Raw genomic sequence first — 14,904 nt, 5'->3', positions numbered from 1 at the left:
TATAATGTTGGTGGCTGTTTGCGCATGAAATGATGAACAGAGTTTAGGAATAGGAATGCAAGAGTTTACCAATGATTTCTGGGGTTAAAACTTCTCAAGACAGGCAATATGAGGGAGTGAACTGATCAACTTTTGCCATATTGATGTTTGTGGGGTGTTAAGTCACAGAACATTGGACCTACATGTACATGTATGGGAAGTTTCAACAATTTCATATCAGTATTATAAAGCTTTGAGAAGTTTTCTACAATTTTTATTTCCCATGGTTTTGAAATAGTTATTTCATGTACTCTGTTGTAGTGTACATAGAAGGAGTCCATATAATGGGCTAAAATACCATGCATATACATGTACACTCAAACCAGTGGTTGGATTTTAAGGTGGGCTAAAAGGCAACAGTGTACATGTACACATTTTGGATTTATAAATAACATTGCACAAGACTAGACAGTATTCTGATTATACAGCACTTCTTCTTTCAGACAATGGCAGTTTTATTACAGGCAGTAATTGTGCTGTTAAAAAAAAATCTAAAAATTCTCATGGTACAATTTACAGGATAACAGTCATGATTGTGTTTCATCTAAAGCAGGTGGGTCATTCTATAAATTTGGGGTCCACTTTTTTCCCGTCCCTGTTACATCTGACATCTATGATTGTATAATTCTGATGCACTCCTTAATGCAGTCATCCTCCAAGAGTGATTATGAATAGCAAACTACCTACCCAACAAATAAACAATCATTTGAAGTCATTCTTAATGATGCTTGAATGGCAAATGACAAAGTACCAAGGTAACAGGGACGGGAAAAATGTCACACTTTGGACCCCAAATTTATAGAATGACCCAGTTGCCTTCATTTTGAAGGGTTGACTAAAAATAGACCTGTTTATGTAATGTGTATGATGTGTAAACCTAAAACACATTAAATAAAATCAAGCAACCCCCATCAAAATAGGGAGTGCTACTGGTTGTCGTTTAAAACTTGTCGGTGAAATGTTTCCCAAGATTGGCAGGAACGATGCAGTTTTTAAAACATTCTTGTCCAGGATTTCACTAACAGAAGTTTATATCATATATGTATATTTACAAATAGCAAAGCCATCTGCACTAGCTTGCAAATGCTACTGTTTGACAGGTTTAATTCTGATTACCGCATATATTTTATTAACCTACCCCGGAAAGTTTATCTGGGACCGAAAAAATACAGTGTTATTATAAAAACATATATGGTCAGTTAATGGGTGCGTTCGAGTAGCTCACCCGAATCAGCTTTGGTTAGCCCCGTGCCGTGCGATTAGCTCTGACGTCATTCTCAGGGCTCACCCGGGTCAGCCACCACAGACCCTGCTCGTGGAGTCACTGGTGGAAGTACGTCACGCATGCCGGTTGTTCATTCCAAGAAACAGACAAATATGGTGGCTGGACGGCAGAAATATTAAGTGGACCCAAAAAATCAAGTTTATTTGAAATCTAAAGGTACATTTTTATTGAGTTCATTGCGACTTTAGAGGCTCTAACTCCAGCCCAAAACTTTTTTGAGTTTTACGGGTGTCACAATGGGGATCGTGATGGCCGTGGTTGAGCATTCGATTAGCCCGGCTAGGCTGTCGTGGCTAACCTGTCTAGTTTTACCCCAGTCGATACGGGTGAGCTACTCGAATGCATCTTTTAAATAAGGATTAAATATTGGACTTAAATACGTGTCTTAGTTTGCGTATTCTGGTATATGGTACACGAAAGTGACAATTCACACTGAAACTAGTCAACTGCATGTACATTGTACTTGATTTTACGGTGTACATGTATAACTACTACCGGTGCATGAACAATGTACATGTATGTACTTAAAAATTACATATCTTGGATCGTTCAATCTTGGCTTAAAAGGTGCTTACTGGGCTAGCTGCGCATTGACTTTTTTTTTAGCAAACTTTGAAATGGCATGCAGATTTATGAACCAACGATGCTTGTTTGTACAAGTGCATAGCCTAATCATCTCATTTTAACTGCGGAATTCCTATGTGACTAGCTACACATGTACATGTACATTAACATGCGAGGTGTCATTTACATCAACATACTATCCATGTACATTTATTGAGAATACAGCATGCCAGGAGGAGCTTTGATATACATGTACAACTACGGAATTTTTCCAAATAGTGACTTGTTTTTTTTTCCATTTCAATTCCAATTACCTAGAACTTGCTCATGGTAAAACGACATACATGGTAAAATACAGCATACATGTGCGCAAATACAACTCATTCATGTAGTCATAGTAAATTATAAAAAAAAAACCAATTCATTCAACAAGATGCCTTAAGATTAATAACAGTTTTTGAGTTTGTGTAATAAATTATGCATAGAAGATCAATTCAGGGATTTGGCCTCCCTGGACACCAGTTCCATTGGTGCTCTCCGGTGAGCATTGGAACTGGAAGGTCACTGCGTGGTCGGTGACCTCTGTCAGGCCCTCTTGGCCAAAGTAGCTCAGTTCCGAGCCGCACAGTATCACACTGGCCGTGTAGTAGGCATGGGGCTCAACCTGCACTGGGTTAGGAAACATGACGGGGAAGGTACAACTGGAGCCATCAGAGAAGAACTTGGTCTGCGTCTCTCCAAGGACCTTGCCGCTCCGTTTCAGTTCGATCTTGATGCTGTAATCAGCGGCTCCGGAGCTGGAGCCGTAGAGCCCGTAGCCCGCAATGAAGACACGCTTGTCCACGGAAAACTGGATGCTGTCGCAACGGCCCCGGTAGCGCCACTGGTTGCTACGATAGGCCGAGGACTGGAAACGGTGGACTTTGCAGGTACGCAGGCCCTTGCGGGGCATGGAGACAAACTGGAGTTTGGGTTTGGTGTTGGCCATATAGTGGAGGAACACGTCGGTGGTTTCTTGGAGGGTCAGCAGGCCACACTGGGCTGCTTCGTTGGCAAACTCTCCCACCGGCATGGTGGGGATGCGGACCAGATACAGGGCTTTACTCAGCACTTTGCGCTTGTTCTCGGGGTTGGGGTGCAACCCTTTCCGATTGCACTCGGCATCAGCCCACCTCGAGACGGCCTGGAAGAGCACTATCTCCTTGACGTTGAGCGTCTCCCGCATCAGGATGCTCTCTAAGGTCTTATGGTCGACCTCTAGGAAGCTGTCGGATGCCAGCGCCACCTCGGCTTGGGCATCGATGACTTCCCAGCAGCGTTGCATCAGGTCAGGCTCCTCAAAGAGATGGCTCTGGCTGAGCAGAACGCAGGCATTCCTGGCACTCAAGCTGCGCTCTAAGAAGCTGACGCAGGCCTGGGCAAGGTGAGGCACTATGTACTTCTTGGCTGCGTAGAGGGTTGTCAGAACATTATCTGGTGTAAGGTCCACCTCATCACAGTAGAGGTATCTGCAACATAAGCCATTTTGAAAGAAACTTACAATCAACATTTACAGTGTCAAAGTGTATTTGAAAAATGAAATCGGTGATTCCTACATGTACATGTATAAACCCACTGTTGCTCAAAACACTGTGTGTCAGAAAAACAAATGGAGCAACGTCAATTGACCTATCGCGGTAGAATCGCGTCAACGCAGCTTTTAAAATACTGTCCAATCACATGATATACAAATGGATGCGTAACGTGCAAAATCTGAAACAAACAAAACTTAATGTACAAAAATCCATATGGGTTGTCTAAGGGGCGTGGCTAACTCGCAAACGGCGATAAGTCAATTTTTGGAGAACGGTATTAAAAAAACCCTGATTTTAACCCTTTCCCATCTCAACCCCACCCCACTCCACCAAACACCGCCCCCCCCCCCAAAAAAAAAATGAAATAATTAAAAGAAAATCTAAAAAAAGCCTCTGCACCCTCCCCCTAAATTAGTGCAACATTTTGATTTTTTTTCTTCAGAAAGACCATGGTTCTGCTTCAAGCTATTGTTCATTGAAAAATGGAACTGTGATTGGTCAAATTATTTTTAATGTGCCAAATACCCACGCCATAAGGTTTCTTTGAAATTATGTAGTGTGCATTAGTATTTTATCAAATTTCCAACCATCCAAAGTAAACCACAAACCCTTAGGATGGTTCTTACATGCTACATGTACCGGTATGTACATGTATGTGCTCATTTTTTCCAACCAGACATTCGCAATTCTCCTTTTACAGTAATTTTTCCTACTCATCTCTCTGAGCTTTTAATTCCACTGGTTCCTTGTAGACGACTGCACTGTGTGCAGTCATCGTGAGTCATGATAATTATTACTGGTTGTCTGATTGTGGTATTTGTGTCTTTGTGGCCAGTGGGCATTTCATTGTGTACACCAGACTGGGCATGTGCTTAGTGGTTGGATGAGTCATCCTGGTATTAAATGTGTACATTACACATACATAGCTTATGAGTAATACTAGGATTTGGATGAAAATAAAAATTGAAATGGACACTATAGTCATATCTTGTTACATGTAATATGAAAGTGAAACAAAGACGTGCACGCAAATAACGTGCACAGTCATGACAGTATGTACACGTACACAATGCACATAAATGGTGTGAATCTAATATACATGTACACTGTACATGTAAACTTGTTGAAATCCATGTACAATACATACGTATACTGGCACATGCACATGTACAACGTGCAATTAATTTGCAATGCACCCAAGTCTATTTTAATGTTTTGAATTTTTTTAATGAGATTTTTTTCCACCTGAAATAACCATTGTAAGAAGAACTGCCAGTATCACCCCCCACAAAAAAAGGAAGCAAAATAGAAAAAAAGAAATGAAAGACAGGACATACATTCGATGATAACTGCTTTCATTTGAAAGCGTGGCTACTCAAGAAAGTGTGCAACATTAATTGTAAGTCTGTGCATGAAAAGTAGATGACAACACACCTGGACACACGTGCATCCACACGGCCTTACATACATGTACATACATGTATACTTGTGGGGAAGACCTTTGTTCCTCTTCTTTTGTTCTCCTTTGTTTCTATTAAAATCTCAAACCCCATAGCATTTTCCTTTATATTATACAGGGTGGATAAAAGAAAAACGAAACCGAGATATAATTGCTAATTGGAACAGAAGTAGGGCACATGTGGATCAAAGGGAGATATCCTCTGTTAGGGTTGAATCTCCTCTTTAAAATGACACCCTGATCATGTCATTACATTCACGGTTGACTGAGCAGTGACCAATTTTATGAAAGGGTCTATTTAGAGAATTGCGCCACTTTTCAATTGTTGTTTTTGTGGTGTCATTTGTCACAGAGTGAAAGGCTATGGTTGCCAATCAAGACAGATGGGGGAAAAAAAGAGATTTCACCATGAAAAGTGGCGCAATTCTCTAAATAGACCCTTTCTTAAAATTGGTCACTGCTCAGTCAACCATGAATGTAAGGACATGATCAGGGTGTCGTTTTAAAGAGGAGATTCAACCCTAACAGAGGATATCTCCCTTTGATTCACATGTGCCCTACTTCTGTTCCAATTAGCAATAATATCTCGGTTTCTTTTTTTCTATGGGGCAGATACAATGTAGTAAATTTCTAAAGACTGACTTGTGGGGTCTATTGTTACTCTGCCCCACAAGGAACCGTGTGTATGTACACTGGAACATGTATTACATTACATGTCTGATAGGGGCAAAGTATGCAAGACTGTTTTCCTTCTAAAGGTACACGACCGTATATGACTTCGCATTAGCACCTGGCCAAAATGTGTTCAAGAGTCCAATCAAACTCTTTTTTTTGTCTGACCGTTTAGGGAACTTGTGCCACAGAATCCATATCCAAACAAACAAATCAAATGCTCTTACTTAAGCAAGGTGAGGAAGGCCTGCGGCTCCACGTCAGGGATGACAATCTCGGTCTGGTTCTCAGCCAGGTCTCCGTAGAACATGGCAAAGAAGACCGAGCTACCAGATGCCAGGATGTACTTGTGGGCCGGCACCCGCTGTGCCCCACTCTTGGGCCCCACCAGGAACTTGACGTCGCTCATCAGGTCATTGTTGAACAAGTAGGCGTTGCGCTCCCGCACTGTGGCCCCTTTGGTCTGCCAGTTCTCACCCAGTGGGCGGCGGGGGGTGACCAGCATGGGGCTCTCGGGTTGAATGACGTCCTGGATGGGGGTACGGTGGTCCTTGGATGGGATAGGGATAGGTAGGGTGTTCTGTGACACACCCTGGCCGGATGTGGTGCTAGCAGTAGTGCTGCTGGGACTCTTTGAGGCTGTCGGGTGCTTAGGGGGGCGGGTGTCTACCTCCCGGTTCTCCCCGCCGCTAAGGTTCTGCAGATTGGGCTCTCCGAGGTTTAGCGCCTCCATATCAGTATGTGAGGCAGGCACTCGGCATCTGAGAATGAAGTTGCTGGAATTAACTAAGATCGTCTGTGAAAAAACAGTATTGATAAAGGAATTATATAGCAGTTGCATTACATGTAATTTGTGGTTGAATAAAATGACACTGATTCGCCCAACTGCCCGATCCACACAAGAAAATGGCAACTGCAGAGGGTGGCATATTTTTGCTAGGAAAACAATCTTTAATAAGACGTACAGTTACCAGTACTACTACATACATCAAAATAAAAGAGAAACCCTGACATTTCTGTCATTTGGGCCTATAAATTGGATCGAGGTACATATGTACATACATGTACATATAGGAGATGTATCTCAATCATGTACAATAAAAAAAGTCACAGGAGCATGCCAGTATAAACCAGTGTAGTTAAACATGAACATGAAAGTTGGACATGTTGGAAAACAGGAATTTGTCTTACACCGTTACATGTTCAAAAAAATGTACCGACTGTTCATTGTGATGGTGGCTCCACTTGTGTACATACATGTACATACATGACAAACAAGTCATGGTTTCAACCATGCTATGAAATTTGGAGTAGGACAACTTTTTATATAGTGGAGTCCCGTAACGTGGCGCACTTTGACATTTCTAGCTCGACTTTCCATATACATGTAAATGCAGTGTTGCCAAACCTCCTTGTTGAAAAACTTCAAATTAATTCAGTTAAATTCTGGTATTTTTACTTTAATAATGCTTGCTGTTGAACATTTGTGAACAAATCCAGTCTCAAGAAATTTAGTCCGAAATTCAAAAACGGTGGTGTCTGGAAATTGGGCACAAAGTTGTCCAAGTGTTCCCTAAAGTGGTGCACTTGAACAAATCTTGGAAAATCTGAAGTTAACATTAAAGAATTTTTTTTAGTTTATAAATTCTGATAGACCATTATTAGCTCCATCGCACACCCAACTAGAAGTTTGTCAGAAATTGTTTTTCTTCTTTTTGGCGCATTGTAAATGGGTTGAGTGTGCACTTCAAATTAAAATCAGAAAATCGCGCCAAAATTAACTTCTCTGTTAACTTTGTAACGGGTAGGTGAACTCAAGATTTATGAATGGGAATGTTTAGAGCTCGATGAAATTTCACTTACTGTGAAACTTGAAGTAAAACTTTAGCTCTAGCAAGGCACTAGAGGCAAAATATCAAAGTGCGCCACATTAGGGCCGGGTCACATTAGGTCTCGTTCAAATGACATCACTTCCTACAGATCATCCACGTGCATCGGCATTTTGAGCGTCATATTTCGAACACATTTCGAGCAACAAGAGCGCGTGTTTGGAACATTTTCAACACTGCGTAATGCGTGCTTGATTGCTTAAAATATGCAGTTGCAGTTCTCCTACAGAGATGGCCGTCATTGAGCGAGCCCTATACATGTAGGCCTAGGGGCATGAACAATACTCTATACTGTCAAATAGGCCATGCTACGGTATGTCTAGTTCATGTCATATAATGAAAACTGAAGAAGAAACCAAATTCAAAGATGAACTTGGCATAATTATACATTCACTGAGTTTAAATAAAAATAAAGAAATAAAATATATGTTAAGTTTCCCTAAGCAGGACTGGTAAAGAAGAACTATGGTACATTGCACATGTGGGCCTTAAAACTAAAACTGTAATTAAATTAGTGTTCTTTTGGCCTGTGTGACATTGAGTGTTTCCCCTGGCTAATGAACTGAGCGAGGTGGTAAAAATTCAAACTGATGATTGAAACAAACTTGACGCAGTCTGTGAATTGAAAAGGATGCAGCGCTCTCAAAAATGCGAGACGATTCCATAGATCTAAACATCCAAATTGTGAGTTCTTGATACATAAAGGTCAAGGAAAACGCTCATAAATTACACAAAATGTAAATTTTCACAGCGATTTGGTGATATTGGCAAAAATTGAGCGAGGTGGTCACTGAAAGTAGCGAGGTGGGCCGCCTCACGTTTGAATGGGCAGGGGAAACACTGGTGACATTACCGGTGTGACATGATGTTAAATCACGAACAGTCACCATGTTATACATGTACACGGTACAGACAACATACAATTTACAAAAAAGTTAACATGTCATGGTAATGGTAAGCATGGTAAAGCCTAGGCTTTACATCAATAATTATTAATTGACATGATTGATTGAACTACATGTAGCAATACCAATAGCATGAACCTACAATGTAGCTCGGAAAACAACCCAGCTCCAATTAGGCCTACATGAATTAAGACTCGTGACATGGGAAATTTGTCATTTAGAATTTCTCATGTCATGAGCCTAATTAGAGCTGGGTTTTCCAAGCTGGCATGAACTACATGTACGCCGCATGGACTATGGCATGCAAATGTTTGTACGGAGGAAGGAAAACAGCACTCCTATCAATATCATGCCTACTGAGTTACGTGTCCTCGATGTACCGGTTTTCGAGGGTGTAGGATGGAACGCCGTATTATCGCGGTACTTATCACGTTTCTCGTTCGGAATAGAGATTGCCCACTAACCTTCCAGAATTGTCCTGTCTTATGTGTAGTATAACTCTTCCTTTTTAAATTAATATAAAAAAATCTGACAGGTGGTGTAGTTTATTCCGTGTACGATGCCTGTGAAAATAGACATGCGCGGAGTGTGCGAACGGAGGTGGACTCCCTATTATCGCGGTATGCGGGAAGTGGTTTTTATAATGATCCCAACTTTTTTATTCATAGTTTATCTTTGACCAAAACACCCCCTGAATAAAGTCTGATATTTTCCCTGTAACGTTCAAGTTGATTAAAGACAAAATGTCTGCAGGATGATTTCTTAAGACCCTGCCCTTCCCCCGAAAGGAGAACACAAATCCCTGAGGCAAGTCTACTGATCGGCGATTGAGGGCGCCATTCACTTTACACGGTGTGCCGTTTTATTTTCGCTAACGCGCGGTGCTTATTTGATCCCGTAAAAGTTGTTACGATTTCGCGCTGCAAATATCGTCGTTCGACTTCATTTTACATTTGCAGCTGAAGAATGGGAACCAAACAATGGAACTTTCATGGATAGAGCGCAATTAAAGATTTATGTTAAAATATAAACGGTACCTTTTAGCAGACACGGCGAGGGAAAATTTTGCAAGTTTTGGAAAACGTTAATATTTATTAAAATCGTTAAAAGTCCCGAAAGACACAACATTTTTTAATCGTCCTTTTTATACAACTCGGTAGAAAATCCTTGATGACTGGTGAACTGGATAAAAATCGCCACTTGAAGGAGTTTTGACACTGTAAAAAGAGAAATTTCCCATGCCGCGATAATAGGGATGCCGCGATAATAGGGAGTCCGACTATACTGTAAAGATTTAGGCCTATTTCAAGCAAGAGAAAAACACCGACAATTTTCTTTGGCTGGCGGTGAAACAGTAACACGTACTGCACGCATACATGTGTAACAAATCAATTGGTTGCGTGGTACAAATCTGCGCGTGTGCGTTGCTACCAAAGTACAAGTTCAAACCTCGAAAACCTGATGCCTCGAAAACAGATATGGTCTATGTCTATGCATGATAAAGTTAAGTGCTGTGTTAATCACTCACTGTGAGAGTGTTAATAATATAAGAATACCCTTTAATCACGAAACAGAAACTAACGTATATAATGTGACTGTTACATGTATCACAAGCAATTGTATAATTTGTAACTTGAAGAGGTTTGCTTACTTGAGAGACAATCACTTGAGTGAATCAGAATGAAGTTATTCCTGCCTGGCAGCCATTGATTACCCAGAGTGCATTGGTAAAGGCCAACTGGACTGAACTATTGTAGTAAGCGGGGGTGTTTAGTGCAGCACAATATGAGGGGAACTGTGTTCATTGGGCAGTCTATGGGATTATTGCTAATAATCACGTTATAAAGAATGTCTTGCCCCAGCAATTTCTATTATTGGCCCATAGATGCGAAACAAAAGTCATGAAAACATTGTTGTAATTTATTCAGTTTTTTCCTTTTGAGGCATAAAAGGGGGAAATTCCCCAGAATTATAACATCAAATTTCAAAATGGTCCAAAATCCAAAATTAAAACTAGATGTATTTTATTGAAACATTTTTTTCTAATAATGTTCAACAGTTTGGCTGTTACTTTTAACTGAAAGATTAACTAGCGGGCACACAATTAACTAATCTGTCCTGCGTTAAATGCACATAAATGTGAAATCTGTTTTAGTTTTCCATGAAGTCTGGTTTTCATTTTGAACATTCCTCACAAAATGGCATGCAAGACCTTTCTTTTTCATTGTCTGAGAAATTACATGTACTACCGGTAAGTAATTTGTAAAGGTGGGTACCCGATTCGTAAGCGGTCAGAAACCCGGGTGCACGGTTCAGATGCACACCTAACACAAAAACTCTATTTGCCTGAGTGCATCCGATAACCATCTTTTTTTTTTATCTGATTTCTTCTACAATAAAAAGTTGGAGAAATAATTTCCTTTTTAAAATCATTGTACATGTAGTAACTAACTGATACGGAATATCAGTTGAATCAGCTTTATAATTAACTATTATTATGCACAATGTTGAATTGTGCAAAATGTACGTCTGACACTGTGGATCTGCCCAACACAAAACAAATTCCAGTGCATATTTTTCTACCTACAGTGTGTCCCAGAAAAAGCAGGCCTGGACAAATCAGCGGCCATATCTAAACAAATATTTTGTGTGAGACTAAATTTTGTTTGTGTTTTTTCATGCTGTTGATGTTGTATATTGCTTGTGGAAAAATAAACTGAATTGATTGAAAACTTTTAAAGCCATGACTCCAAACGTAAGAACTCCATAAAATAAAAATGTACACTTTTTGGGGCATTAGCTTGTGCTGGTTATGAACATGACAAATAAATGTGTTATGAACTAAGGACATAGTCTCTTCTTGTTTGCATGTGAAATGTGTTTGTGTGTGATACAGGTTCGTGGTCTCCCTCTCTCCACTAATTTACTAATAAAATCTGATTCTGATAAAACTAAATATTGCCCCTTGAATATAATATTTCAACAAATAAATTCATTAAAAAGTTCCGAAATCCTGCTGGACGAAAATTAGATTGTTGACGTGAAAATGTGTCAATTTTGATTTTCAGAGCCCTTACGTTTCTAGTCATAGTTGTAAAAATGTTGAATCACTTCACTTTATTTCTTCACAGACAATAAACAACTACACCAACATCATGGTAACACAAAAACAAAATTTAGTCTGACGTGAAAAGGTTTTTAGATATGGCAGCTGATTTGTTCGGGCCCGCTTTTCCTGGGACACACTGTAAAGTGATATATAAATTTAACTTTTTTTTTCAGTATCCCCTTTAGCCTTTCTGTGTCTTTCATTGACCTGCTTTAATATTTTGTTTACAGATCCATGTTTATACATCCACCGTTTTGCCCACAAATTGGAGTTTACGGACAAGACGCACGAAGTCTCCATGACGGCATTGCGGTTGGTTGGGCGAATGAAACGAGACTGGATGCATACCGGGCGTAGACCATCAGGCCTCTGCGGGGCTGGTATGCACATATGCCATCTTTCTCTACCATCAAACTGAAAAAAAAAACAGTTGTAGGCCTGGTGGCTAATGTGTTGAGGGTCCTTGGGGATGTACTTGTAATTGATGGATGGTTTAATAATAATATCCATCTCAACTCCATTCTTGAAATTACTTGCAATCATCAGAAGTTACTGTTTCAGCTGTCATTTTAAGCACTGTTATTAGTGGATGTCAAATGAACATATCAGCTAATTCAAATTATAATAAACAAAATTATAATCAAAAGATATGGCCCCTCCCCCCCAAAAAAGTCTCTGGTTTTTGGTATGGAGCTTGCCCCATAAGTGGTGCGGCGACGCGGCTTTTAAAAATTTTTTACTTTTTTATTTCTTCAAATGTCGGCTGATGACTGCAAATGGTGCCAGACTAAATTTATTGCACAATATATGGGAGTCCAGAGAGGCCACATAAAGCTTATACTCGATCGTAACCCCATCTAAAAACTTGTTAAAATTGAGCAGCAGCAGGATTCCAGTCAAACCAGTGAGTTTGGCGGTTTTATGAGACAATCCTGTAAACTTTTTCATTTTGCCGACGCGCATGGCTACTGCGCGCGCGCATACCAGAAACTGGAGACTTTTTTTGTGTGGCCTTTTTAAGATTTTTTTTTGGGGGGGGAGGTGTTTAAAACTCTTAAGATATATATGTTTTGAAAGTACATGTAAAAATGATGTTGTAATTTGCAGCATGAAGAAATTTCCAAAGAAGGAATCCTGTAAATTGTTGAACCTTCTCGTGGTCCGTTTTGTTTTTTACAACTTGGTGAACTGGTGTTCATTTGTTTGCTTGATTATTCCACCCAGTTCTCAACTCTCTCAGAGTTCATGAGTCTAGGCTGATTGGAATTTGTGTTCAATTCTTTAAACAGAAATTGCCTCTCTTTTGTTTTTTAATCCCCTTCACAGAAAAGAATCATAAGTTAAAAAAATATCACTGTAATAAAATTTCACCAAGATGGGAAACTCCTTTCTTTCTTTGAAAAAAGGAATGTATGTACATGTAAGAGAGGAATGTAACTCAACCTCAGTTAGAATTTTTCAATTATTTTCCGCTCTATAAAGTTTTGAAGTGACAATTTTTTTTGTGTCGCATGTTATTTCTTATAGCATTGTTGGTTTCAGCCCGTCTGCACAATTTCAATCGAACACAGAAGGATATCATTCGAGTTGTAAAAGTCTGCGATGCAACCCTCAGAAAAAGGTAGGAGACTGTTTCTGTTACCACTTTCTGATTTTGTTTTCTAGTTTTTATGATTTGAGAAATCTTTTAACCAGTTCATGTAAAATTTATCAGGCTTTACTACGTGTAACTAAAAGTAACCATTCCAATCATTAATTTAGGTAATTTTGATACTGAAATACCTAGATAGAACTTGGAAATGGGTTTGAGTCAGATGGCAATATACCATACAAGATTGTTTACTTTAATAAAAGGTAGTTTAATAAGAATTTGTTAAAAAATATATAATTACATGGCATTACATGGAATAATTTTTATATAGGCATCAAATGACCATAGTTAACTTCAAAGGCGGACGTGTACATTTTAATGCATTTTGAGGTACATGTACTGCTCTCATTTTTTTAATTATAAATTGACATCCTGTTTCAACCTCTTGAGATTCCATTTTTATATTTTGCAAGCACACTGAGTACACCTGAGGCCTTCTTTGCCAAAAAAAAAAAATGAAAGATTCAATTTGCGTTCTAGTAAATTTTCAAAGTTTGTTTTGTTTGACCTCATGCTGAAATTTCAAATTTTTCTTTTCAATATGCAAACTAGATAATTTCTTATGTTAAGAACTTTAATTTAAAGATAATAATCAGTTTTGTCCGACCTTTCTAACCTGAGATACAAACATTCAAATTTATAGCGAACAATTGCAAAGTCAAAAGTTTGACGACTTGTAATTCACAAACTGCTTGACCCAAAACTTCCAAATTTGGGTCAATGTCCGCAAATTTAAAGGAAATCTGTGAGATTGACCCAGGAGAGTGTTTGAATTGACAGGCAATGACGCATCTATGGGTCATTCTATAAATTTGGGGTCCACTTTTTTTCCTGTCCCTGTTACATCGGACATCTTTGATTTTATAATTCTGATGCACTCCTGAATGCCGCCCTCCTCCAAGAGTGATTATGAATAGCAAACTACCTACCCAACAAATAACATTTGTCTGAAGTCATTCTTAATGATACTTGAATGGCAAAGTACCAAGGTGATAGGGACAGGAAAAAATGTCACATTTTGGCTCCTAAATTTGTAGAATTTCCCATCTCTAAAAAATTGTAACCTGTTTGTGAGGGCCAAAATCATTCTTAAACTTCTGCGAATTCGGAGTATAAAAGCTTGCCTTACGACATCACAAATACATGCATGCATGTAAGTGCTTCCATTCGCCAAAAATATAAACCACCCTAATATGCACGCGTACTTGCTTTTATTTTGCCTTTGTCCATAAAATCTTATGAGCTCGGCGTTTGAATGCAGCCCATAAAAACAACTTTTTTAAAGTCAACAGAACACCATGATATTGAACCCGAGAAAAGGTCCCAACACCTGACATCTGTAGCGGAAATGGCATCAATTAGGCTCAATTATGTTCCAAAGCTTCAAAAATAGTTGTTAGTATTACTCTGACATTTCAGGATTTACTGGTAACTGAAAGCAACTTGTTTATCTCCTTTCGTCTAAGGACCCTGCACACGGATTGTTGTTGGACGGCACAAAATTTAGTTTGATTACCTTGCCTAGGGTTGTTTGTTCCATGAATCTCACCGTCCCAATTTGTACTCCCTCTCTCACCTTCTAGTCCGTTTGATTGGTGGTTGATCAGATAGATGATCACATCATCACAGCATCAGATCTTGCGCTGAGGAAGTAGTTGCCCAAGCTGCACTGAAATTGATGAACTGCTTGCCCAACTGTCGGAACCAACGTCATTCGTGACATTTTCGTGGCCGGTCGGATAATCTGATATCGTTCT

General features: G+C 39.5%; 2 protein-coding genes across 2 annotated transcripts in view; one reads left to right on the top strand and one right to left on the bottom strand.

Moving 5' to 3' along the window:
* Window positions 1-14,904, top strand: part of LOC119742393 (transcription factor IIIB 90 kDa subunit-like) — a 56,351-nt gene that overhangs the window by 15,012 nt on the left and 26,435 nt on the right. Inside the window, exons 7-8 of the mRNA XM_038218290.1 lie at window positions 11,727-11,876; window positions 13,024-13,117. Coding sequence (XP_038074218.1) covers window positions 11,727-11,876; window positions 13,024-13,117 — 244 coding nt within the window. The remainder of the gene's footprint in view (window positions 1-11,726; window positions 11,877-13,023; window positions 13,118-14,904) is intronic.
* LOC119742394 (BTB/POZ domain-containing protein 6-like) lies at window positions 1,463-10,098 on the bottom strand. The gene is made up of 3 exons (XM_038218291.1): window positions 10,039-10,098; window positions 5,821-6,389; window positions 1,463-3,396 (listed from the first exon to the last, which is right to left on the bottom strand). The coding sequence occupies exons 2-3, from the start codon at window positions 6,324-6,326 to the stop codon at window positions 2,364-2,366; spliced, it is 1,539 nt and encodes a 512-aa protein (XP_038074219.1). The 5' UTR covers window positions 6,327-6,389; window positions 10,039-10,098; the 3' UTR covers window positions 1,463-2,363.

The sequence above is a fragment of the Patiria miniata genome, unplaced genomic scaffold (genome assembly GCF_015706575.1).
Source record: "Patiria miniata isolate m_02_andy unplaced genomic scaffold, ASM1570657v1 HiC_scaffold_6, whole genome shotgun sequence".
Taxonomy (NCBI): Eukaryota; Metazoa; Echinodermata; class Asteroidea; order Valvatida; family Asterinidae; genus Patiria; species Patiria miniata.
This window is presented reverse-complemented; position numbering and strand designations above follow the sequence as displayed.